General features: G+C 41.0%; 1 protein-coding gene across 1 annotated transcript in view; it reads right to left on the reverse strand.

The window, feature by feature from the left end:
* Window positions 1-26,645, reverse strand: part of KIF15 (kinesin family member 15) — a 93,443-nt gene that overhangs the window by 64,035 nt on the left and 2,763 nt on the right. Inside the window, exons 2-7 of the mRNA XM_023231554.2 lie at window positions 18,181-18,223; window positions 16,868-17,051; window positions 13,771-13,847; window positions 11,059-11,096; window positions 6,970-7,067; window positions 5,308-5,487 (exon numbers count right to left, since the gene is read on the reverse strand). Of these exons, the coding sequence (XP_023087322.2) occupies window positions 5,308-5,487; window positions 6,970-7,067; window positions 11,059-11,096; window positions 13,771-13,847; window positions 16,868-17,051; window positions 18,181-18,223 (620 nt within the window). The remainder of the gene's footprint in view (window positions 1-5,307; window positions 5,488-6,969; window positions 7,068-11,058; window positions 11,097-13,770; window positions 13,848-16,867; window positions 17,052-18,180; window positions 18,224-26,645) is intronic.

Raw genomic sequence — 26,645 nt, forward strand, 5'->3', positions numbered from 1 at the left:
GGGAGGCCGAGGCGGGCAGATTATGAGGTCAAGAGATCGAGACCATCCTGGCCAACATAGTGAAACCCTGTCTCTATTAAAAATATAAAAATTAACGGGGCACACTGGCGCGCACCTGTAGTACCAGTTACTCGGGAGGCTGAGTGAGGCAGGAAAACAGCTTGAACCCGGGAGGCGGAGGCTGCAGTGAGCCGAGATCACGCCACTACACTCTAGCCTGGTGACAGAGCGAGACTCAAAAAAAAAAAAGAAACAGAAAGACTGATGGAGAAACATATACCAGGCAAATGGTAATCAAAAGAATGTTGAGTGGTATGTGAACATCAAACAAAACTATTTGTAAAGCAAAATGTGTTGATAGGAAAGTGTAGGGTCAATAGATGAAAATAAATGGAAGATATATACTAATTCTACACTTGTATATACACCAAACAAGAGTCCACAGCAGGTCCTCCATTTCATTTCATACAATGTTATTTTGTTGTGAAGTTGAGAAAAAAAAATGATTTCCAGCCAGGGCGACTGTCTGTGTAAAGTTTACGGTTCTCCTCTTGTCTGCATGGGTTTTCTCTAGGTACTCTCATTTCCTCCCACATTCCACAGATGTGCATGGTAAGAGAACTGGCACATCCAAATGATCCCAGTCTGACTGACTGGATGTATGTGCCTGCAATAGAACGGTGTCCTGTCTTGGTTGGTTCCTGCCACATGTAAACCTGAACAGGAATAAGCATGGTAGAAAATGAATTAATACAAATATTGCCAAATAAAAATTCATAAAGTGGCCAGGTGTGGTGGCTCATGCCTATAAACTGAGCACTTTGGGAGGCTGAGGAGGGCAGATCACCTGAGGTCAGGAGTTCAAGACCAGTCCGGCCAACATGATGAAACCCCATCTCTAATAAAATTACAAAAAATTAGCCAGGTGTGGTGGCACATGTCTGTAGTCCTAGCTACTCAGGAGGCTGAGGAACAAGAATCATTTGAACCCAGGAGGCAGAGGTTGGAGTGAGCCGAGATCGCACCACTACACTCTAGCCTTGGAGACAGAGTGAGACTGTCTCAAAAAAAAAAAAAAAATTTCATAAAGTATATGATACTCATACAAATACAGGACAATAAATAATGCAGTATGAAAGTACTCAGTGAGCCCACCATATTTGTTATCACTTGTTTCTGAACTGTATGGTGGTAGGAAGTACTCCTGACAATTTCTACTTTGTAAACATTTATTCCCGATTTAAACATTTATTCCCGATTTAACCCAACACCGTGACTGCCATCACTCACTTATCCACCAAACCTGGGTAAATATCTTAGTTGTTTTTATCATCTTTTTTAAATAAATGTATAGTTCACATTTATTTTAATGTTTAATATTAGAAGTGTGTTGGGTCCTTATTGAGAAGTTTAGTGATGCTTTTATGACTAGAAATATGCAGTAGGAACTTAAGTCTTCTTTGTATCAATTAGTCTGTAGTAAAATTGGTTTTATTATACATTGTTTCACTTAAAATCAGTTTCCAAGAACCTATCAGGATGTTAAGTGAGGACTTGTGTTTCCATATGTGAATGTATATATATATACATACAGAAAAAAATCGCAATGAAACTGAAAAGCCAACACCTTAGTGGGAAATCAGTGCATCTCTCTGAAGTATCAATAGGTTACAGGGACAAGAAAACTCGCAAAAATATAAAACCTTGTACCAAGGATACATATTCTTCTTCTTTTTTTTTTTTTTTTTTTTTTTTTGAGACGGAGTCTCGCTCTGTCGCCCAAACTGGAGTGCAGTGGCCGGATCTCAGCTCACTGCAAGCTCCGCCTTTCGGGTTCACACCATTCTCCTGCCTCAGCCTCCCGAGTAGCTGGGACTACAGGCACCCGCCACCTCGCCCGGCTAGTTTTTTTGTATTTTTTAGTAGAGACGGGGTTTCACCGGGTTAGCCAGGATGGTCTCGATCTCCTGACCTCGTGATCCGCCCGTCTCGGCCTCCCAAAGTGCTGGGATTACAGGCTTGAGCCACCGCGCCCGACCGACATATTCTTCTTAAGCACACATGGCACACTTGAAAAAAATTGTTATAAATCCATAAATTATGTCTCAAAAAAATCTCAAAGACTAGATGTCACGTAAGACCACATTCTCTGATCCCAATGCAATTGAGAATCAACATGAGAAATAAGTTAGAAATCCCACACACTTTGGAATTTAAAATCACATTTCTAAGTAATTAATGAGTCAAAAAAATTATAGAAAAATATTTGGATCTACACGATAATTAAAATATTAAAACTTGTGTGAAGTTAAAGAAGTATTAAGAAGTAAAAATTTATAGCATTAAAACTTATATCACAAAAGAAATGCCAACACGAGTAAACATCCAGCTTAAGAAGCTGAAAAAGAACAGCAAGATAAACCCAGGAGAAACTAAAAACAAAGAAAATATTAAAGAGCAAGTCCATATAAACAATAACAACCATGTAAAAAGCAAACAAAATGGCAGTTATGGCAAAGATTGTAAAAATGTGAATACTAGGAACAACTTTATGCCAATATACTTGAAAACTAAGAGGAAACTGAAATTTTTCTAAGAATACATAACTTACTAACACTGACCCAAGAAGAAATAAAATGGCTGCATGACTCTATTAAAATAATTTTTTTTTGTAGTTAAAAATCTTCTCACAAGACCCAGATAATTTTGCAGATGAGTTCTACGATATATTCTAAGAATAAGTCATCCCAGGCATAAATACTTTCAGAAAACAAGTAACGTTGATAAATAAAACAAGACAAAGAGAATAGGGCCGGGTACAGTGTCTCACGCCTATAGTGGGAGGCTGAGGCAGGTAAAATGCTTGAGCCCAGGAGTTCAAGACTGGCCTGGACAACATGGCTAAACTTCACCTCTACAAAAAAATTCAAAACTCAGCCAAACATAATGCTATGCACTTGTAGTCTCAGCTACTAGGAAGGCTGAGGTGGGAGGATCTGTTAGGCCCAGGAGGTCAAGGCTGCAGTGAGCCATGATTGTTTGTGTCACTTGTACTCCAGCCTGGGTGACAGAGCAGGACCCTGTCTCAAAAAAAACAAAAACAAAAACAAAAACAAAAACGGAATAGGACAAAGGAAATTACAGATTGATCTCAATTTTTTAAATTGATGAAAAATACTAAACAAAATATTAGCAAATCTTAATCTAGTACTTTATCAAGTTAACATGTTAAAGAAGAAAAAACACAAGATTATCTCAACAATAGTGGAAAAAGCATGAAACAAAACTTTAACACACATTCTTGATTTTTTAAGATAGTTAGCAAGGTGACTGATTATAAAAGCATCTTATAAAAATCAACTGCATTTTGGCCAGGCGCGGTGGCTCACGCCTGTAATCCTAGCACTTTGAGAGGCTAAGGCGGGTGGATCACGAGGTCAGGAAATCGAGACCATCCTGGCTAAAACGGTGAAACCCCATCTCTACTAAAAAACAAAACAAAAAAACTAGCCGGGCGTAGTGGCAGGCGCCTGTAGTCCCAGCTACTCGGGAGGCTGAGGCAGGAGAATGGCATGAACCCGGGAGGCAGAGCTTTCAGTGAGCCGAGATCGCGCTACTGCACTCCAGCCTGGGCAACAGAGCGAGACTCCGTCTCAAAAAAAAAACAAAAGAAAAATTCAACTGCATTTCTATACACACCAAACAGTAAATATAATTTTAAAAAGAGACTATGTGCTGGGCGCAGTAGCTCATGTCTGTAATCCTACCACTTTGGGAGACCAAGGCGGGTGGATTGCCTGAGCTCAGGAGTTCAAGATCAGCCTGGGCAACATGGTGAAACTCTGTCTCTCCTAAAACACAAAAAATTATCCAGGCATGGTAGTGTGCACCTGTAGTCTCAGCTACTTGGGAGGCTAAGGCACGAGAATTGCTTGAACCTAGGAGACAGAGGTTGCAGTGAGCTGAGATCACGCCTCTGCACTCCAACCTGGGCGACACAGCAAGATTCTGTCTCCAAAAAAAATAAATAAATAAAAAATAAATAAAAATGAAAATAAAAGAGATTATTAGAGCAACTAAAAACATAAGGTATACTGGAATAAAGTTAACAAAAAGTATGTATGACTTTTATGATGAAAATTATTAAAATTATATTGCAAGACATTAAAGATCTAAATAAAAGAGGAGACATATCATGTTAATGTATGGACTGAATATTGTTCAACATTGTAAAAAACTGTTAATCCCTCTAAACTGGTCTATAACTGCAATGTAATTCCAATAAAAAACCCAACACAATTTCTTGAGTATGCATGTATACACACATTTGGTCACAAGTAGAACCTGTCTCTTGCTTGGGGGAGTCTCAATTTAAACAGCTGGAATCAAGAGGCTTGTTGAAGATAAAAGAATAAATTATGAAATATCATACAGCAGTGAAAATAAATGAAATGCAACAGATTTCATAAACCATGTTGAGTTTTTAAAGTCATAGAGAGCTAAATATGTGTTTTTTCAAACTCAAAAAGAGGCAAAACCACATATATATGTGATTTAAAAGTGGAAGAAAATGATAATGACATTCAACTTAGTGCTTAATTTTGGAGAGGAGCCAGGGATATGGGATAGGGAGGACAGGTATCCTATTTACCTATTTATAGTATATTTAAAAAACCAAATATCACTAGTAAATAGGATAGTACTGGTGACACTAGGGTCTTTAAATTGTCTAAAAGCCTCCTGAATGTTCACTTTAACATTATGCTTGCTAACTTACATGTGTGTGGCAATATTTTATATGTGTCAAATGTTACATAATAAAAAAACTTTCAAATCATTGGACCAGATCAGATTTCATAAAAACTTATCTAGAATATTTTGTAAATTCCTGTCAAGAGGTTTGCTTGTCCTGAGCTGAATGCTCAAGATAAGTTAGCTTTTGACACCTAACAAGCAAGCAACATAGAAAAGAACAGCCAGCTGGTTTAAAGGCCAGAGTTCCCAAAAGCCCCTCAAACAGGCATCTCCCAGGAGGAACCACTAAAGACATATGGACAAGTAAGAAACTGATTATACAATGTATCATCTTATTTCTGTTTAAATTGCCCTTTTCAGGTTGCCATTTTGAAAGACTCTTGGAATAGAATAAAATACTGCCATATTATTTTATCTTTACTTCTCATGAACATTCTGTATTATGCCTTTATGACATATTTTTGGCACCTCAATTCTTACTTTTTTGAGATCGGGGTGCTTTCACAGAAGGTTTGTTGCCTAAGCACCAAATAAGTGCTTATTGCAGGGTACCTGATAGGCTTCAGCAGCTGAGGTTACCACCTGCTCCACTGCACCAACAACAAAGACTCCCTTCTTGATATGCTCCCTTAAGTACAATCCAGCCGATGCAGAGTCCAGTAGGTCATATATCTGCTCGTTGTAGATTTCAATAAAGGAACACTTACAAAGGAAACTCTTCCCAGCTCCAGCCTGTAAAAAAGAAGCCTCGTTTAGATACATTATTTTCATGTGTTCATATCTAGTTTTCATAAGCATTAATTTTGCACTTGTTTCACAAGATATAAATCTCCTACACTATTATCCTTTAATACAATATAAGATACCTAAAAGTAAAAAAATCTAGATAAATAGTTTGTTTTGTTTTGTTTTGTTTCGTTTTGTTTTGAGATGGAGTCTCATCCTGTCGCCCAGGCTGGAGTGCAGTGGCGCAATCTGGCTCACTGCAAGCTCCGCCTCCTGGGTTTGTGCCATTCTCCTGCCTCAGCCTCCCGAGTAGCTGGGACTACAGGTGCCCGCCACCACGCCTGGCTAATTTTTTGTATTTGTAGTAGAGATGGGATTTCACTGTGTTAGCCAGGATGGTCTCGATCTCCTGATCTCGTGATTCACCTCAGCCTCCCAAAGTGCTGGGATTACCGGCGTGAGCCACCGCGCCCGGCCGATAACTAGTTTTAACACATGATTATATTTTAGAGCTGCATCAAAGTGTGGTCCCAGGCACCCTAGAGGCCTCCACAGGTGCCTGAGAGCTAATACAGGGAAAGGAGAATTGAGCAGTCCAGTTGGGAAATTCCATTTTTGTCTGTCTTATATATTTGATGTCCTCATAAAGTTTTATTTGAAACAAGTGTTATGTTCTTCAAACGATTGAAAATAATTTATTTTAAAAGACTTTATAGGATTTTTAACCATAGAAATGCATGGTACTAAATTATTTCACTGCCACACAATTTGTGTGTCTAACTTCAGTGTTAGAGATAGGTGATTTCTGCAAAGGAGTAAATGGTAAACCAATGTTATATATAAGTTTCTTTGGTACATAAGTAATGGAACATAAAACACAAATGGTTCTAAGCCCTGACTTCCCCAAGCTGAATCAGCACAATTGTGAGAAGGCCCAATCTGGGAGCCAATGCAGGAGGAAAGACCATATCCCCACGGTGATGGAGCCATACCACATGTGGAGCACAAAGACCATGGGAAGGCAGTAGCAGGTGCTACAAAGATGGCGAGGATGAGTCCATCACTGCTGGATGCCATGAGGATTTAGGGACACCTGCAGTCACCTGTGAGCCTAAGTACAGGTAGATGATTAGGCTTAGTGTATTAATGTATCTGTTTTCCTCAGTTGAGATTTTCTTTACAGTTTCTCTCTTGCAAAATATTTTTTTTGAGAGCCCCAGAAGCATTATTTTCCTTTCTTGTAAACTAGCAATTTGGGATAAAGGATAATGCATGTTTTATAAACTAAAAACTCAATTGAGATAAAACAACTCAGAATCCTTAATATTATCCTCAGAATTGAAAGATTTTTTTATACCACACTAGTCTATCCACATTGTAGAGTAGTACCATTCATGCTTCACCATGTATCATGAGCTAATTATCAGGAGCTACCTATTCAAAATTAGACATTTCATAGAACCACTTTATTTTTACATTAAGTTTTACCTTTTCTTTTTCACGATCAATTAAGGAAAACAAATATTCAAAACTTCGTGGGATTACTCCTCTCAGGTTATGAGAAAAATTATCAGATTCAGATGGTCCTAAAAAAGTGAAAAAAATAAACAATGGATTTTTATTCTATTCCAAGAGTCTTTCAAAATGGCAATTTATATAGAAATAAGACGATTATACTGTATAATGATTTTCCTACTTGTGCTCCAAGCAAGTTAAATTTAGGTCTGTGAGAGGAATTGAAATTTTTCCAACTGCCAGGTACCAAAATCTGCAGGAATATCAAATAATTGTACTTTATTGCAGCACATTTGGTCTCATAGACTGACCTGTGGTCCAGGCCTTGGCCCCATACCTTGTGACCATAGGCTAATTACTAAATCCCTCTTAAGCTGCAGAGTTCTCAGTTATAAAATGGGGATAATAATGGTAATAAATACCACATAGGGTTATTGGAAAGAATTAACTGAGAGTGTAAAGGCAAAGCACTGAGAGCCATGTTAGTGCTTTAAACACATTAAGTACTAAAACTCAGGGTTAGCTAGTTGATTTTTTTAAAATTAGGCAATAAAAGCCAAGCTGGTAAGAAAAGTACTGTAAGAATATCTTACAAGATTTCCAAGCAGAGAGAAAAATGCAGAGTCTCTATTTTGTTACACTGGGAATAGGAAGAGATATCAGTGTATATGTAGATAGCAGGATTCTAAGGAATTCTAATTCAAGTTATAGCAATATTTCCCAGAAAAAATATATATAGCTAGAAAAGATCTAGATCTATTTAACAATCAAAATATTGGTGAAGTATGCCTTAGAGACCAAAGGAACTAACAAAATGCTGATATGCAGAAGAAAAATAAAGAATAAATTTTAAAATATAATAGCTGTTTTTGCTAGAAGGCCTTGCACCACACCTGGAATATTTTAAATGGTCCTTGTAACTCGTAGCTTAAGAAACACATAACAGAGGTAGAAAAATGCAAGTAAATGAATAAGGAGAATGAATATTAGAACATGCAGATAATTTTACATCATTTTCCTGTTGGAGAATATATTATACAAAGATAAATTTGATATAGTATGTTTGGCCCCAATTCTCATGTTGAAATTTGATCCCCACTGTTGGAGGTGTGGCCTGCTGGGACATTTTTGGGTCATGGAGTGTGGGGGCGCAAAACCACTCATGAAAGGCTTGGTGCCATTCTCATGGGAGTGAGTTCTCTTATTTCCCAAGAGAACTAGTTGTTGGAGAGAGCCTGGCACCTCCACATCTCTCTCTCTCTTTGTCTCTCTCCCTCACTTTCCTCTCTCTCTCTCTCTTTCCTCTCTCACCATGTAATCCCTGCATGTCCATTCCCCTTTGTCTTCTGCCATGAGTTGAAGCAGCATGAGGCCCTCACCAGAAGCCGAGCAGATGCTGGTGCCACACTTCCTCTATGATCTGCAGAACTGTGAGCCAAGTAAACCTCTTTTCTTTATAAATTACCCAGCCTCAGGTATTCCTTTACAGCAACACAAATAGACTAAGACAAAGATTCAACAAATCTTTAATTACCTTCGTCATCTCTTGCCTGACCCACTGCAGTATCTCCTAATCCTGCTCTATCCCCTAATAGTCTTTTTTTTTTTTTGAGACGGAGTCTCGCTCTGTCGCCCAGGCTGGAGTGCAGTGGCCGGATCTCAGCTCACTGCAAGCTCCGCCTCCTGGGTTTACGCCATTCTCCTGCCTCAGCCTCCCGAGTAGCTGGGACTACAGGCGCCCGCCACCTCGCCCGGCTAGTTTTTTGTATTTTTTAGTAGAGACGGGGTTTCACCATGTTAGCCAGGATGGTCTCAATCTCCTGACCTCATGATCCGCCCGTCTCCGCCTCCCAAAGTGCTGGGATTACAGGCTTGAGCCACCGCGCCCTGCCTCCCCTAATAGTCTTTATTCCATTTAGCTGCGTGAGTAATCCTTTTAATTATATATCAGATCATGTACTTCCTATTTGTTTGTTTATTTTAAAAAAGAACTCTTCCAATAATGTCACATCATATTCAAAACAAAATACAAAATCCTCACCAGGGCCTATATGACCTGGCCCTAGGGTATAGCTCCGACTTCCCATACTACCAGCCCCTTATCCTGGAAAACGCCACTCTCAATGGGTCTTCTGCTGTTCTTCAAACATTCTTGAGTGTGCACCCACCTCAGGGCCTGTGCAACTGCTGTTCCTCTGCCTGTAAGATTATTCTCTTGGACAGTCTCATTGTTCACTCTCATTTCACTTAGTAACTCCAAAGGTGACCTCCTGAGAGATCTTTCCTGACCCACCATCTAAAATAGCACCCTCTACTTTTTTCCATCCCTTTACATGGCTTTATTTTAATTCATAGCACTTATTACCTCTGGCATAATTTCTAGAGGTGTATTTGCTTTTAATTGTGTATTCCCCCTGCCTGAAAATCAGAAGGTCCACAAGAGCCAGGACACTGCCTTGTATTCAAGTAAACCAACAGTGTCTTCAAGAGTGCCGGGCATACTGTAAGTACAAGTATTCAAATTATTTTTTGTTGTTGTTGCTGTTGTTATAACCTCAGAGAGAGAGGAAGACCTTTCTTACTACAACTCACAATTCAGAAGCCATTAACGAAGAAAAAGAAGCCGGGTGCAGTGGCTTCTGCCTATAATCCCAGCACTTTGGGAGGCTGAGGCAGGTGGAGCACTTGAAGCCGGAAGTTGGAGACCAGCCTGGCCAACATGGTGAGACCCCCATCTCTACTAAATATACAAAAATTAGCCGGGTGTGGTGGCGCATGCCTGTAATCCCAGCTACTTGGGAAGCTGAGGCTGGAGAATTGCCTTGAACCCAGGAGGTGGAGGTTGCAGTGAGCCAAGATTGAACCACTGCACTCTAGCCTCGGCGACAGGGGGAAGGCTCCGTCTCAAAAAAATTAAAAAAAGAAGAAACAGAAAAGAAAAAAATTCAGCCATGTAAAGTAAAACTTTAGCATAGAAAAAAAAAAACCTCAAGTAAGTCAAAAGACAAATGAAAAACCTAGAGAAAAATCTGGAATCCATATCATAGACAAAAGGCTAACTTCTCTGTTTTATAAAGAATATCCACAAATGAGTAAGAAAAAGTCAAGCTAATTTTTTAAATGGGAGAAAAAAAGCTTGAATGGGCATTTCAACAGAGAGGCTATTGATATATCGGGTAAACATATAAAAGGTATTCAGTTGTCAACAGAAATAAACACACAATAAGATAATACTGTACATACTTAAGAATCGCTAAAATTTTTTAAATTGACAATTTCAAGTACATATAAGGAAGTGGAGCAACTGGAACTTCCAAATACTACTGAGATAATCACTTTGGGAAACTGCTGGGCAGAATTACTAAAGCTAAATATACATATATACTATGATCCAGCAATTTTCCTGGATATATATCCAACACAAATTATTTCAAAAGACACAAGAAAAGATGTTCACAGCAACATTATTCATATGGTTGAAAAGTTGAAATAATCCAAATGTCTATCAACAGTAGACTGGAAAATGTGTAGTATATTCATACAATAATATATTATACAGTAATGGAAATAAACTACTACTACTTGCAACAACATGAGTGAATCGCAGAAACTTAACACTAAAAGACCAGAAACAAAAGATACACAATAAAATATTATTTGTAGAGGATCAAAAACAAGCAATATTAATGATGACAGAAATCAGAGTAATAGGCATTCCAGGGGACAGGGTTTGGTAGTTACTGACCAGGAAGGAATCTTGATCTGGTTAGTAGTTATACAGGTGTATAAACATATACAAATTCATTAAATCCTACTGAAAACCTGTTTATTCAGCACCACTCTGTGCCAGGCATTGAGCTGGAAACATAGCTGCAAACATGATTAACACATGGACTTTGCTGGCAAAAAACTCACAACTTAGCAGAAGCCTAGGGAATCTCCTTAATTTCAAGAGATCAACATCATATATAGAAATTATGCCTTTCCGCAAAATGTTGTAGGTTACTGTTATTACAGAAAGGGTAGATTAAGCCAACAAAAGTTAATCTTTAATTTACTTACCCATCATAGTAAATGTCTTCCCTGAGCCAGTCTGTCCACTGTAAAAAATAATGTTTTACATATTATTTTTACACATAAAATTAAAAGACTACTCCTATTATAATACTAGTGTACAAGTTTTCTCCACAAAAAGTCAGCTTATTTTCTCTCCATTTTTAAATTCTATTAGATAAAAAGTGAATGATACGCCTCTTTTCTCTCCAATCTCCCTACAAAGAGCTAACCACTATTAATTGGCAAATGCTTTTGTATTACACAAACATAGCCATCAGAGTTTTCATTTAATCTTTATTTACAAAAATTGAGATGATGCTCTTCATACTGCTTGGCAACCTGTTTTTCCCTTAATTTTACCTCAGATATCTTTCTAGGTCAGCAATAGAGGTCTGCCTCATTATTTTTAATAGCTACACCGTATTCCACGGGTTTGGGATCGTGGAGCATCTTGCAGCACCATAATTTATTTAACCAGAATCAAATGAACCTTTGTTTCCAATTTTTGCTATGCTAAGTAATACAGCATTTCCTTTCCTAAATTCTTTGTCTTTAAAAGATACTAAAATCTCTTCATTTAAATATAAAGCAATAAAAAAATTCTTATGCTATAGGTTTTTCTGCAATGTCATATCTCCTGTTATCCCACTTAACAGAAACAAGAGTAACAAAAAACTAAAAGTAAAAAAGTTGAAGCCAGGCAGTTCCAGCTACCGAGAAGCCTAAAGTAGGAAGATGGCTTGAGCCCAGGAGTTCCAGGCTGTGGTGCACTAGAATCACAGCTGTGGATAGCCACTGCACTCCAGGACTGGGCAACATAACAAGACCCCATCTTAAAAAAAAAAAAAAAAAAAAAAAAAAAAAAAAGTTGTATTTTAAAGACGTCAATCAGGATACCAAAAGACTTTAGCTTAGATTCACAGCAAAAATAGAAAATTTTGAATTTACTTTTTCATTAAATGCCCCCCAAAACTGGAAAACAGTATGCTATAGTTTTTTACCCCTTTCTTCTGGAAGAAAAGAGGAAAAAAGTTCTTTAGTAACTCAGAATGAGAAATGGGTATTATTGAGTCCCCTACAAATAGGGTAATCCTACAGATTATTGTCCAAACAGGCACTTGAGAGTGAAGAGGACACTATTAATAATACTTGACAATTGGTATTGTCCTCAGTAAACCAGACAGTATACCCACCCCGCCATGTATTACCTAGCTCTGTCTGCTGAGAAGGCCTAGAAGCAATAAACCAAACACACCTAGCACCCAGATTTTTTTTTTTTTTGAGACGGAGTCTTGCTCTGTCGCCCAGGCTGGAGTGCAGTGGCCGGATCTCAGCTCACTGCAAGCTCCACCTCCCAGGTTCACGCCATTCTCCTGCCTCAGCCTCCTGAGTAGCTGGGACTACAGGCGCCCGCCACCTCGCCCGGCTAGTTTTTGTATTTTTCAGTAGAGATGGGGTTTCACCGTGTTAGCCAGGATGGTCTCGATCTCCTTACCTCGTGATCCACCCGTCTCGGCCTCCCAAAGTGCTGGGATTACAGGCTTGAGCCACCACGCCCGGCCACACCCAGATCTTGGTTGCTAAATACCATGCTCCAATTAAAGGAATTAGGGTTCATTGGTGAAATAGCTGATTCTAGGCATAGGTCAAGGAAAACACAAGATGAGCCCAGAGCATCTTGTAGCATCACAAAGTAAGAAGGGGCTCAGAAAACAAAAGGGTGAGCTATAGCAAAGGGACACAAAAACCAACCTCAAGGAGGGCCCATTGGGCAAAGCTGGAACAACAGAAACAACAAGGTAAATAATTTTTAGTATTGGATTATAACCTAAAGAATAAAATAAATGTACATCCATAACATATAAATAATTGAATAAATAAATGTGGAAAACAGAGAAATCTTTCTTTTTTTTTTTCTTTTTTTGAGACGGAGTCATACCCTGTTACCCAGGCTGGAGTGCAGTGGTGCAATCTCGGCTCACTGCAACCTCCGCCTCCCGGGTTCAAGTGATTCCTGCCTCAGCCTCCCGAGTAGCTGGGACTACAGGTGAGCACTACCACACCCAGCTTTTTTTTTTTTTTTCTATTTTTAGTAGAGAGGGGGGTCTCGCCATGTTGGCCTGGCTGGTCTTGAACTCCTGAACTCCGGTAACCCGCCCACCTCAGCCTCCCAAAGTGCTAGGATTACAGGCATGAGCCACCACGCCTGGCTGGACAAACCTTTCTTACAAAAAAATGTTATATATATAGCTAGACAGATACTCTGCTCTACACAACCCCTCTACCTTCGAGTGTAATCCCTGCTACCTTGATAGCCAGGCAGGGCCAATCTAATCATGAGTCCCCAAAATCAGAAAACCAATTTTAGCTGCTGTCAGAGGGAGGTGTGACTAAGGAAGAAGAGTCAAAGAGTTTACATGTTGTTGGTTTTGAAGATAAAGGGGGTTGTAAGCTAAGTAATGTGGGTGGCCTCTAGAAACTGAAAAAGGCAAAGAAACAAATTTTCCAGAAAGGAACAGAGCTGCCAAAAGAATTGCATCCCTGCTGACGCCTTGATTTTAGCCCATGAGAGACCCGAGTTGAACTTTTCACTTACAGAACTGTAAGATAATACATTTGTGTTGTTTTAAGCCATTAAGTTTGTGGTAATTTGTTACAACAGCAACAGGAAAATAATACAAGCATGTACTATGTATAAGGACACAGACAACAACTTACTATGCAAAGATGGTACCGTTATAACCGCTCATGCAAGACTCCACAATGCTTTTAGCCACAGTTGAGAATACAGACTCCTACAAATGTAACCAAACATGTTTAACATTTCATAAAAATGAAAACATTTTTCCTAAATTACATTCTACAATGTAACAGCAAAAATTGCTTAGTAATAACATGGCTAACATCCACTACAGAAAAAAGGCTAAACTATCTAAGATGATAAAACTTTCAACATAATTACATCTATTAATCTCCTATACAACTATAGATTTAAAGCACACAACTCAACTTTATACAGAATTTTGTACAGCATATTGCATGTAGATATTGTACTGGTACTAGCATAAAAATATGGGTGTATATCTTCTTCAGTGATTTTTCTCGTAAGTTTGCATTGAACAGTCAATACCTCCACTTTATTTTCATTTTTACCTATAAGTAGATGCAGTCTTATTAAGAATGTAAGAACTCCCAAATCTACAGTTTATTTTTATTTATTTATTTATTTTTGAGATGGAGTCTCGCTCTGTCACCTTTAGGGCAATGGCGCAATCTCAGCTCACTGAAACTTCCACCTCCCAGGTTCAAGCGATTCCTCTGCCTCAGCCTCCTGAGTAGCTGGGACTACAGGTGCGCGCAACCATGCCTGGCTAATTTTTGTATTTTTAGTAGAAACGGGGTTTCACCATGTTGATCAGGCTAGTCTCAAACTCCTGACCTCGTGATCCACCTTGTGAGGTGTATCTCACCTCCACCTCCCAAAGTGCTGGGACTACAGGCATGAGCCACTGCACAAGGCCCTCATTTTATATATCTCTTGGCCAGCTATGCTCCACATAAAAGAAGATCCAAAGACCTAAATGTCGGCCCAAAAACATCTATATGTATAAGGGAATACTGAAGATCTGTGATGGGCTGCGTGCAGTGGCTCACACCTACAATCCTAGCACTTTGGGAGGCCAAGATGGGAGGACTGCTTGAGGCTAGAAGTTCGAGACCAGCCTGGGGAACATAGCAAGACTCCATCTCTACAAAAAATTTAAAATGTAGCTGGGCATAATTGAGATTTATCCTGGAATGAAAAAAAAATTAGCCAAGCATAGTGACACATGCCTATAATCACAGGTACTTGGGAGGCTAAGCAGGAGGATCACTTGTGCACTCCACCCTTGGCAACAAAGCAAGACCCCATCTCTTAAAAAAAAAAAAATCTGTGATGTTCAGTACAGTAGCCGTTAGTTATATGTAAGTATTTAGATTTAAATTAAGTAAACAAAACTTAAAAGTCAGTTTCTCATACATAGTAGCCATATTAAAAGTGCTCAAGAGCCACATGTGGCTAGTGCATCTGACGCACTGAATTTTAAATTGGATTTAATTAATTTAAACTTATATAGTCACATTTGGCTAGAGGCCATTGTAACAAACAGCACAGATACAGGACATTTCCATCACTGCAGAAAGTTCCATTGGATAGCACTAACTAGGTCTTAATTAAGTTGACGTTAATTAGAAAAGCACTTGTTGACATCATGGTAACCCTAAATCCTTAGATTAGGCAGTTCAAATGTACTTCTCAATCATCCACTGACTCCAAAAAGTGCATCTTCACTAATCTCCAGTGCCTCAGATGCACGAGCAAGACTTTTAATATGACTAGTGTGTATAAGGAACTGACTTTCAAGTTTCATTTAATTAATTTAAATCTAAATAGCCACATACAACTAATGGCTACTACACTGAACATCACAGATCTTTTTTTTTTTTTTTTTTTTTTTTTAAGAGACAGAGTCTTGCTCTGTTGCCGAGGATGGAGTGCAGTGGCACCATCATAGCTCACTGTAGCCTCAAACTCCTGGGCTCAAGTGATCCTCCTGCCTTAGCCTCCCAAATAGCTGGGTTTACAGGCATGTGACACTATGCCCATAATTTCCTATCACTTGGTGAAAAAAAAAAAGGAGGCTTTTGTCATTCTACTACAAAGTTTGATGAAAAAAGGAGAAAACTATTTAATAAAATTAGATTTAAAATATTTATGGAAGGCCGGGCACAGTGGCTCAAGCCTGTAATCCCAGCACTTTGGGAGGCCAAGAGGGGTGGATCACGAGGTCAGGAGATCGAGACCATCCTGGCTAACATGTTGAAACCCCGTCTCTACTAAAAAAAATACAAAACACTAGCCGGGTGACGTGGCGGGCGCCTGTAGTCCCAGCTACTCGGGAGGCTGAGGCAGGAGAATGGCGTAACCCCGGGAGGCGGAGCTTGCAGTGAGCTGAGATCCGGCCACTGCACTCCAGCCTGGGCGACAGAGCCAGACTCCGTCTCAAAAAAAAAAAAAAAGGAATAGTTGAGTCTCCTTGAGACAGATGAAATTAAAAAGAGACCAACCCAGAAAAGAAATCCTTTTTGTTTTGTTTTGTTTTGTTTTGAGACAGAGTCTTGCTCTGTTACCCAGTCTGGAGTGCAGCAGTGCGACCTCCACTTACTGCAACCTCCGCCTCCTGGGTTCATGCCATTCTCCTGCCTCAGCCTCCTGAGTAGCTGGGACTACAGGTGCCCACCACCACACCCCGTTAATTTTCTGTATTTTTAGTACAGACAGGGTTTCACTGTGTTAGCCAGGATGATCTCAATCTCCTGACCTCGTGATTCGCCCACCTTGGCCTCCCACGGTGCTGGGATTACAGGCGTGAGACACCGCACCTGGCCAAGAAATGAAATTCTTAGAGCTAATGAAGGCCTACCTGTTCCAGGTAAAAAGTAAAGTTTCCAGCCAGGCAAGGTGTCTCACACCTGTAATCCCAGCACTTTGGGAGGCTAAGGCAGGCAGATCACGAGGTCAAGAGATCAAGACCACCCTGGCCAACGTGGTGAAACCCCTTCTCCCACTAAAAATACAAAAATTAGCTAGGCATGGTGGTGTGCACCTGTAGTCCTAGCTACTTTGGAGGCTGAGGCAGGAGAATTGCTTGAAACCTGGAGGCAGAGGTTGCAGTAAGCCGAGATCATGCCACTGCATTCCAGCCTGGTGACAGAGTGAGACTCCATCTCAAAAAAAAAAAAAAAAAAAAGTTAAGTTTCCAATTATCATTACCTGAGTGGTATCCACATCTGCAACATGATCAAACATGAAGGTCTTGGGCTCAGGGTTGGAGTGCAGCCGGAGACTCGTGGAGGAGAGCACAGATAAGCATAAGTTCTGCTCTCCATCAGCTGACCCAGATCTTTCTGTAGGAGGACGAATTCGCACAAAAACTTTGATAGCATCACCTTCATTACTAAAGACAAAAAAAAAAAAAAAAAAAAAGTAGCAGTGCAGTTTATTGAAGAAGAAAGAAAACTGAAAAAGGATCCAAGTCTCATATTGCCTCTAATGTTTCTATAATGAGTTTCTCCAACAAAGCTGAAGACATACCCCATACAAATTTACTTCTTTTTTTCTTGTTTGTTTTTTGAGATGGAGAGTTTTATTCTTGTTGCCCAGGCTGGAGTGCAATGGTGCAGTCTTGGCTCACTGCAACCTCCACCTCCCGGGTTCAAGTGATTCACCTGCCTCAGCCGTCCAAGTAGCTGGGATTACAGGGACCTGCCATCACACCCAGCTAATTTTTGTACTTGTAGTAGAGACGGGGTTTCACCATATTGGTCTTGAACTCCTGACCTCAAGTTATCTGCCCACCTTGGCCTCCCAAAGTGCTGGGATTACTGGCATGAGCCCCTGTACCCGGCCAAATTTATCTCTTTTTAAAGAGTCTCGGCCGGGCGCAGTGGCTCAAGCCTGTAATCCCAGCACTTTGGGAGGCCAAGATGGGCGGATCACGAGGTCAGGAGATCGAGACCATCCTGGCTAACACGGTGAAACCCCGTCTCTACTAAAAACTACAAAAAACTAGCCGGGCGACGTGGCGGCGCCTGTAGTCCCAACTACTCGAGAGGCTGAGGCAGGAGAATGGCGTGAACCCGGGAGGCGGAGCTTGCAGTGAGCTGAGATCCGGCCACAGCACTCCAGCCTGGGCGACAGAGCGAGACTCCGTCTCAAAAAAAAAAAAAGTCTCACATGACCCATTCCTTTTACTGATTTACTTCACAACAGGCACCTTCACAACCCTTTACTTGAACTCAAAGGGAGTGTGAGTTCATTTCATGGAGTAAGTAGTGCTTGTCTCTCATTTTCCTCTTACCAGCAATAATAAGAAAGGCATTCCTAAGGAGAATTATGCTACTGATTCTATTATTTTGCCTGGAAAGTGAGAGGGCAGAGGGAATATGCGATTTTCTCACATTTCCAGCTGGTTGGGGACTAAGTTAAATTTTGAAATAAGTACTCTTTACTAAGCTAAATGGTTGTTTTAAAAATATTCAATCCCTAGTCCTTTGGGAGCTCATCAAGAATATTTTTTTTCTTACCTTGTTTGGTTAGACTGACCATTTGTCACACTGCGTAACTCAGCTGGAATAAAAATAAAAAGTCATTAAAGGTCATTTAAATTGTAATATGGAAATCCTATTCTTCTCTAACATGCTCCTGCGTTGCCTACTATATTCAGCCTCCTCAGATCCCTGACATTAACAATGTGGTGCTCCACAGCTGAGGCCTTGATCCTATTCCCATTCTATCCCAACCCATTACTGGTTATAACACCTAGTGTCATGGTGATAAGAGACAGGAGACAGCCAAATGCCATCCAGATCATTGTGCACAGGGGGCTTGCCTAACATAACCACAGTGAAAAATTCCATCCCTCAACACATGCACAGTAAGGGAAATAAATCAATGCGGAGTGGCTCAGACTAAGGGCCCATATGCACACTGGGAGAAGGGGGTGGAACCAATGGGAATTTGTGCCTTATGCAGGGAGAGAAGCCTGGCCTCTTCAGCTGGTGTGTTGTGGCCTGGTATTCAATCCGTGAGGTGGAAGCCTGTTGGCAGGACCTCCTTTTTTCATTGAGAGCTTTCTTTTAATAAATTCTGTTCTCCTCGCCTTTCAATGTATCTGTGTGCCTAATTTTTCCTGGTCATGAGACAAGAACCTGGATTTTAGCTGAGCTAAGGAGCAAAAAATCCTGCACCATTTTGGTGGCCTGTATAAGGACATGAGTAAAGGTGAATAAAATGTGAACGAAAAAGTCTTTTTCTCTCTTGTTTCTGAGCCTTATTGTCCTCGGACTTCTTCTGAGGGTAAAGGAAACTGTGCCCCCCTTCTGCCCCCCATCACTCTCAGGGTAGGGAATGTTGGCCTCATTCCAACCCAGCCCAGCCTTTCTGTGGCATTTTCCTTCTTTTTTTGAGACTGTAATAGCACCTATCTTTTCTTTTACAATACTGGGGGTGTTCTACCCGGAACCCAATGGCTGAAGGCTCATGCGTAGGATGGATGGGCGAGTGGCAGCTCCTTGCATCCCTCCCCTCCCAGGTGGGGCTGGGGTGCTTGGCCCAAGGACCCCACTAGGCTGGCTGGCTAGGGTTCCCCACCACATGCCCATAGAGTCTTCCCCTCCCCTAGCCAAGGGGCCCAGCTAGGTCCAAGCCCCAGGGAAGAAACAGCAATTAAAGATTTCTCTCCCTGTTGCAGAATCTTATTCGCATAAGAATAACAGGTTCTTCCTTCAGGCATCTTTCAAGCCCTGCATTTAAGCTTTTTTCCTTTTTTCCACCAGGGATTAACTTTTATGTGAGAGGCTTTTTTTTTTTTTTTTTTTAAGATGTTTTACTAGGCCAAGACCCCAACTATCACTGTTGATATTCTCTGTAAGGTTTCAATTCTGAAAAAGGATTTGTGAGGTTGGTCTTAAGCTGTAGCCAAGCTGGTGTGCTTTCCATGTCTTTCTGTATGGCTCTGTCAGAAAGAGGGGTACCTTAAGATGGGATGCTGGCCTAGGACTCCATAGGTCCACAGTTCAAACCATCCGGCAAACTGGTCAATGGCAAACTTTGCTGCAGGCCTCCATCTTGTTTTACGTCCTTGGAAGCGTGGCCTGTAACCACGTACCCAGTACTTTGTTTTAGCCTCTGCCATTTTACAATGGTGGCTTGGGTTCAATCCTGGCTTAAGGAATGAGTCCTTTCTGGTTTGATATCTGTGTGACCTTAGCCATTTGTTGATTCTCTTCCCCTCCATGAACCACCTTGAATTTTCCTTTCTCTGAGCACTTGGGAGGTTACCTTTGGTAAAGTTTGGAATTCAGAAATACTGGCTACTTTACATGGCTAACGTCGGGTAATAAGGGACTTAAAAGGATTTTCTTAAAAAGCGCTCAGCTTAATTGAAAGTGGATATCCAAGTTATAAGTATATTTAAAAGGCCTTTGTGTTTTTCTCTTCTTGGATCTTATTTTGCTGGGAAAAGGTTTTTTTCTCAGTTAACTGAATTCTTTTTCTCCATTTTGTCTTGCCACTCTTAATGCATGCATGAGGGGCCCTAAGATAATTTCTGATGACCTGACACTCCTTGGGGAAAACAGAAAAGGCTCCAGGATCCCATTTTGGGAGAGACCTTTGTTTTCCTATTGCAGCCCCAGGAATTGGAGGTGGATGGATCCCTCTCAAAATCTGTTTTTGTCTTCTGGCTATATCTGTTTACTAGGCCCTAGAAACTACATGTTTTCCTAGCCCTGCTCTTTTTTTTTTTTTTTTGAGACGGAGTCTAGCTCTGTCGCCCAGGCTGGAGTGCAATGGCCAGATCTCAGTTCACTGCAAGCTCCACCTCCCAGGTTCACGCCATTCTCCTGCCTCAGCCTCCTGAGTAGCTGGGACTACAGGCGCCCGCCACCTCGCCTGGCTAGTTTTTTGTATTTTTTTTTTTAGTAGAGATGGGGTTTCACCGTGTTAGCCAGGATGGTCTCAATCTCCTGACCTCATGATCCTCCTGTCTCAGCCTCCCAAAGTGCTGGGATTACAGGCTTGAGCCACCGCGCCCGGCCATCCTAGCCCTGCTCTTAAAGGGCCCCACTCAGAGGCTAACTGTCCAGTTATGAAATTGGTGAACAGAAAATCTTATAGCTACTGGATCTTCTTCTGCCTGTGTAGTTATGTATGTGTTGTGTGTGTGATCTCTATAAACAAGAGTTCTAATTAATTGGCCTAAAGGAAAATAAGCACTTATATCAAATATTTTTTAAAAGAAAGAAGAGCTGTGGTACCGTTTAGTTCACATGACTTTAATCTTTGAAAAATAAAAACAGCCTTAAAAATTATTGATAAAATTCAGATGTCATCAAAATGTACATTTTTGCCTAGGGTTAAAGGACTGTTTTGAATTAGATAAGATAAAGCTAAATGTTTAAACAAGTAGTGGGAGGATTGTAAAAATTAATCTTGCAAAAAAAAATTCCTTGTGTGAACATACTGATTAAATTCAAAAAGGTATTACATGGCTTTTCTGTAAATTGAGCATTAAAATAAAAGCACAACAAGGGTCTCTTAAGGCACCAATCTGCTCTTCAGCTAAATCTGTAAAGGGTTGTCATAAAAGGTTTTTGCTTTTTAAAATTTCTGAGCCATCATTTTGGCCAAATAAATAACTTATGGTAATCTGGAATTCTATTTCATAAAAATCAAATGTTTTAAACCTCTAACATATTCAACAGGCTTCCCAAAATCAAACTTCAGTTTCAAAATTATCTTTCCTGACACCTGGCTTTTGGATGCTACAGAGGGCCCCTGGCACATCCAGAAGAGAGGTAAACAGATTACCTGACACGTTTAGTTAGGTACATGAGACTGCCAAAATAATGTTTAATCTTCTTCAGGTTTTATTTTAGGGAATAATATTAATATATGTTCCAAAACTGTATGGGATTTCTAAAATTCTAGTGTCTGACCATCAAAATGGAATCTGTGGTGCCTTTTCTGTTTTTCCCAAGGAGTCCCAGGCCATCAGAAATTATCTTAGGGCCCCATCAGGAGTATATGCTATCAATCACAATTAAGGTTGTTATGTTATTATAAACCACAGAGATAACCAAATTTATTTGTCAATTCTGTTTCTGACTGTAACTACCCTGGACATTTTGTTATTCACAGATAATTATTGTCTTGTTTTCATCCTCTTCAAAAGATGGTTTATAATCAGCCATAGAACTTTCATAGGTGCTCTCAAATGCAGGTTTCTGATAACTTTGGAGATTGTGACATTAGAATAAAGAAAAAACAAACAGGACTCATGAAGAGTTGAAATGTTCATGAATATCAAGCTAAACAAGAGTTAACTGGATGGACTTAATGAATACAAAACTGAAGTAATCTTTTTGACTTTTGCTTGGAACATTGCCAATCCTTGTTTTGTTTTTCAGAGTCAAGGAAACTATTTTGAACTATTTTACAGCCTTTAATAATTGAGTAAGGTATACTCCTGTGAACAAAATTTGGAGCATGTTTGTCTCTCTCTCTCTGCCTGGCTTCTCCAGAATTTGGAAACTAGTTGTGAGTATTCTTAACTTATGACAATATAGTTGTTTGCATCAGTGCAATAAGAGTCCATTTTCTTTGCAACAGGACACAACTGAAGACACTAGTTGTTTTGCCAAGGCCTTTGACTGGAAGGGTATGCTTCCCTTTAAGGAGTCAAGCTTGACTTGCAGAGCTGATAAAAGCACCTTGGGAAAACTGGCCTCATACCTTGCCTACACAGTCCCCATACATGGTTCCTAATCTGTGGTGAGTAAAAAGTGTCACTTTTTAACAGGCCCAGGAACCCTATGCTCTTGGGACCTCAAGAAGAGAGGAGTTTACCCAACTCACAGGTATATGAGGGTACAAATCCATGGCTGGGCTCGGCTTTAGAAAGTCCTATCTGAGATTCCTTGTGGAATAGAGTTCCATCAAAGTCAATCTAAAAGTCCTCTGTAAAAATAATTCTTGCTGCACTTCATGCAAATAATCAAGCCAAGTATAAGACTAAAGTCTATTTTGCAAACAACTCAGTCCTATCATGGTTTGTTTTTAAGAAAAATGAGATCTGGAGAGAGAAAAATTACCTTTCAAAACTTATCACTAAATTCTAGACCCACTAGTTGTTTTCAAGTTTTTTGCCTAGTTTGTTTAAAAACTAACCCGGCTTATTCCTGTGATCCAACCAGAGATCTCTGACTATAGCCCAGAAGGAACAAAGGGGGACGGGTAATGTAAAAATCTGAATCTATATTCTAGTTCTGAGCAATTATCCTGCAAATCCTGCTAGGTGGTGGGAATAAAGAGGGTGCCTGTCATCCAGAGCTTTCCTTTTTGGGAAAGTAAGACCAAGGGAGCTAACCATAGCCAAGCTCCATGCACCCAAATCTTAGCAAACATAACCATAGCCACCATTATCTGGGTGTGACACAGGACATCCTTTTCTTTCCCTTGGAGGAGGACTCACTTCCACAGCTTCACCTTAGCATTCAGCTTATGATAAGGAGTCCATACAACCCCTGAGACACATTTTTGGTTCCACACTCAATTCCAAACATCAGGTCCCTAAGAAAAAAAAAAAAAAAAACTGGATCTGAGGGATCCAGAGGCAGATGGTAACAGAAGTTAAAAAGCACAGCACAGGTGTGAGCAAGACTAATTCCTGCCAATTAAGCCAAGCCTCCTGTTTCATGGATAAACATCATGCTAGTATCCATGACATAAATGAGGTCTAGAGAACTTGAAGGCTACTGACAGCAGGGGAGATAGGGCATATGTGGGTAAGAGTGGATATTTCCACCTCCTAGACCCCCCTGTTAACATGGGGGAAAGTCGCTTTGACATCCATGGGTAGCACCCTGTGATGGTCACCGGGTCTTGGGGATAAAAGGACAGAAGAAATAAAAAGGACACCTCGCTTTCTCCCTCCCTCACCCCCCCAGGTATTCGCTAGGAAGAGAAAGGAACCAGGGACACCTGCTCCCCTCTTTCTTGATGGATAGCCATTCATCTTCAGTCTGTCCCCTTTTTGAATGCAACCTGAACCCCTGGGACTCCTTCGAAAAAAACACCTTCTTTTTTCCTTTTCCTATTGTGTCCTCTCTTCACAGATAGGTAATTGTGTCTCCTTACTACAGGACACTCCCCTCGAATCCATCTTCTAAACTGCGAAAAGTTAATTTCCCAAACCTTAAACTTGAGATTGGTTTAGGATTGGGCTTGGGGGAAGGGAACCCAGAAGACTGACATGCCGGCAAAAGGGTGAAAGTTTTTTTTAACTAATCGGGCTTTTGGCCTCCCTCTCCCCGTGCAAACCAGAAAAAGGTCTCGGGATTTTCAAGCTGTCCTTCCCCCATCCTTGTTTTGTTTTGATACATGTTTTCTAATAACCCAGCTTGTCTCTTCTTGCCTTCAGGCTATCAAACTCCAGTCGTGCAACTGGAGCCTCAGATAATGGTCCCTTTTGCCAGGAACCCTTAGATCAGCCTCTTAGGGAGATCTGACTGCCATTTTCCCAACACAGCACCCCCTGTCAGCAGGAAACAGTGTCTTTGTTCTTATCTTTATTCTAAGGGCAGTTAGATGTACTCTTTAGAAGAGGGAATGATAGAGACAGGAGACAGCCAAACACCTCCCAGGTCATTGAAAAATCCTGTCCCTTAACACACACGCAGTAAGGAAAATAAATCAATATGGACTGGCTCAGACTAAAGGCCCACATGCGCACTCGGAGAATGGGGTGGAGCCACTGGGAATTTGCACCTTATGCAGGGGGAGAAGCCTGGCCTCTTCAGCTGGTGTGTGGTGACCTGGTATTCAATCTGTGAGGTGGCAGCTTGTTGGCAGGACACACTTTTTTTCACTGAGAGCCTCCTGTTAATAAATTCCACTCTCCTCATCTTTCAATGTGTCCGCGTGCCTCATTTTTCCTGGGCATGCAACAAGAACCTGGATTTTAGCTGAGCTAAGGAGCAAAATATTCTGCATCAATGGTTCTTTCTTTTTTTTTTTTTGAGACGGAGTCTCATTCTGTCACCAGTCACCATGCCTGGCCTGTTTTTAAATACTAGGTATAAATTGATGATTCACAAATTTAAACCTTCTTCCTGGACTGCTCTCCTGAGCTCCACACTCTTACAACTTATTACCTATTTGATATCTCTAACTGGATATGCAGTGGGCAATGAATCAAATTTAATGTGTACAAAACTGAGCTCCTGAACACCCCACCTCTACCCCAAATGTGTTTCTATATCTCCGTTAACTCCATCTTTCCAGTTGCTTAGGCCAAAACCCATATAGTCATCCCTGACCCTGTTCTTTCTCACTCTTCATATCCAATCTCAGCAAAGCTTTGGCTCTAATTTCAAAATATACCCACAATCCAACAGCTTCTTGCTAAATCCACTGCCACAGTGTAGAACCAAGCCAGCAACATCTCTTTATTGTGTTATTACAACAGTCTCTCTGCTTCTCTTTCTGCCCCACTCCCATCTTTTCTCAACCTAGCGGCAGAATAATTCTGTTAAAAAAGAAGTCAGAGATTGACTTCTGACATGACGTTATAAGGAACTCCACTGACCCACTCCCCAGTGAAACTGGTGAAATTTAAAAAAAGAATATTGGTGGGGCGCAGTGGCTCACACCTGTAATCCCAGCACTTTGGGAGGCCGAGGTGGGCGGATCGAGAGGTCAGGAGATTGAGACCATCCTGGCTAACATGGTGAAACCCCATCTCTACTAAAAATACAAAAAATTAGCCAGGCATGGTGGTAGGCACCTGTAGTCCCAGCTACCCAGGAGACTGAGGCAGGAGAATGGCGTGAACCCAGGAGGCAGAGCTTGCAGTGAGCCCAGATCACACCACTGCACTCCAACCGGGGCGACCAAGTGAGACTCCATCTCAAAAAAAAAAAGAAAAGAAAATTAAAGCCTCTGGAAATGTTTACAAGGGCAAACAGCAAACAAAGAAACATTTGTTCAAGAACATTTATGAAAATTCATCAAGAAAGGTGGTCCTGTGTTATTTGAACCAAGATTGCTCTCTTCCTCCCATCTCAGCAAGGCAAACACTCCACTGTAGATTGCAGCAGCCAAGAAACAGGATCCCCCTCCAGCTCCTAATTGCAGGGGTGTCTTCCACAGAGTAGCAGGATGTCAGTGTATCATTGTGTCTCCAGCTAGCTACCTGATGCTGAGATAAAGTCCTAGACAAGTGTGGTTTAGAGGTGAGGGCTCTCTCTTCTCCCACCCAGCCCTCATCTTGCAACTGCATGCTGAGAACACTGGGGCCCTGATCATCCTTGTCCCAACTCATTAAGCAGTGGTTCCACACAAGGAAAGTCTAGAAGACCCGAGGCTGCTGCACTCCCCACCCTCCCCACAAAATGCTCAGCAACTAGAAAAGGTATTACTCAGAGACAAGACTGCCATTATCCCTATCCCCAACTCTAGTGCCCAGGCTCAGAGATTTTGCCTAGACGAAGAATCAGCCCATAAACAGATAAATCCTATTCTCTTCCCAAATGAGCTGAATTCATTTGCAACAGAGCATAGAGAAGTTCAAACGTGGCTAGGTGTGGTAGCTCATGCCTGTAATCCCAGCACTTTGGGAGGCCAAGGCAGGCAGATCATTTGAGGTCAGGAGTTCGAGACCAGCCTAACCAACATAGCGAAACCCCGTCTCTCTACTAAAAATACAAAACAAAAATTAGCTGGGCATGGTGGCACATGCCTGTAATCTTAGCTACTTGGGAGGCTGAGGCAGGAGAATCGCTTGAATTCAGGAGGTGGAGGTTGCAGTGAGCCGAGACCACGCCACTGCCGTACAGCCTAGGTGACAGAGTGAGACTCCGTCTCGGGGTGGGGTGTGGGGGAAAGAAGTTCAAACCTAAGGGCACTCTCAGGAACAGTGTAGGTTTTAGTGAAAGTAATTAGGAAGACATTCAAGATACAAGCTAAATTGTAGGCCTGTTCGCTTGCC

Source organism: Piliocolobus tephrosceles, chromosome 2 (assembly GCF_002776525.5).
Source record: "Piliocolobus tephrosceles isolate RC106 chromosome 2, ASM277652v3, whole genome shotgun sequence".
NCBI lineage: Eukaryota > Metazoa > Chordata > Mammalia > Primates > Cercopithecidae > Piliocolobus > Piliocolobus tephrosceles.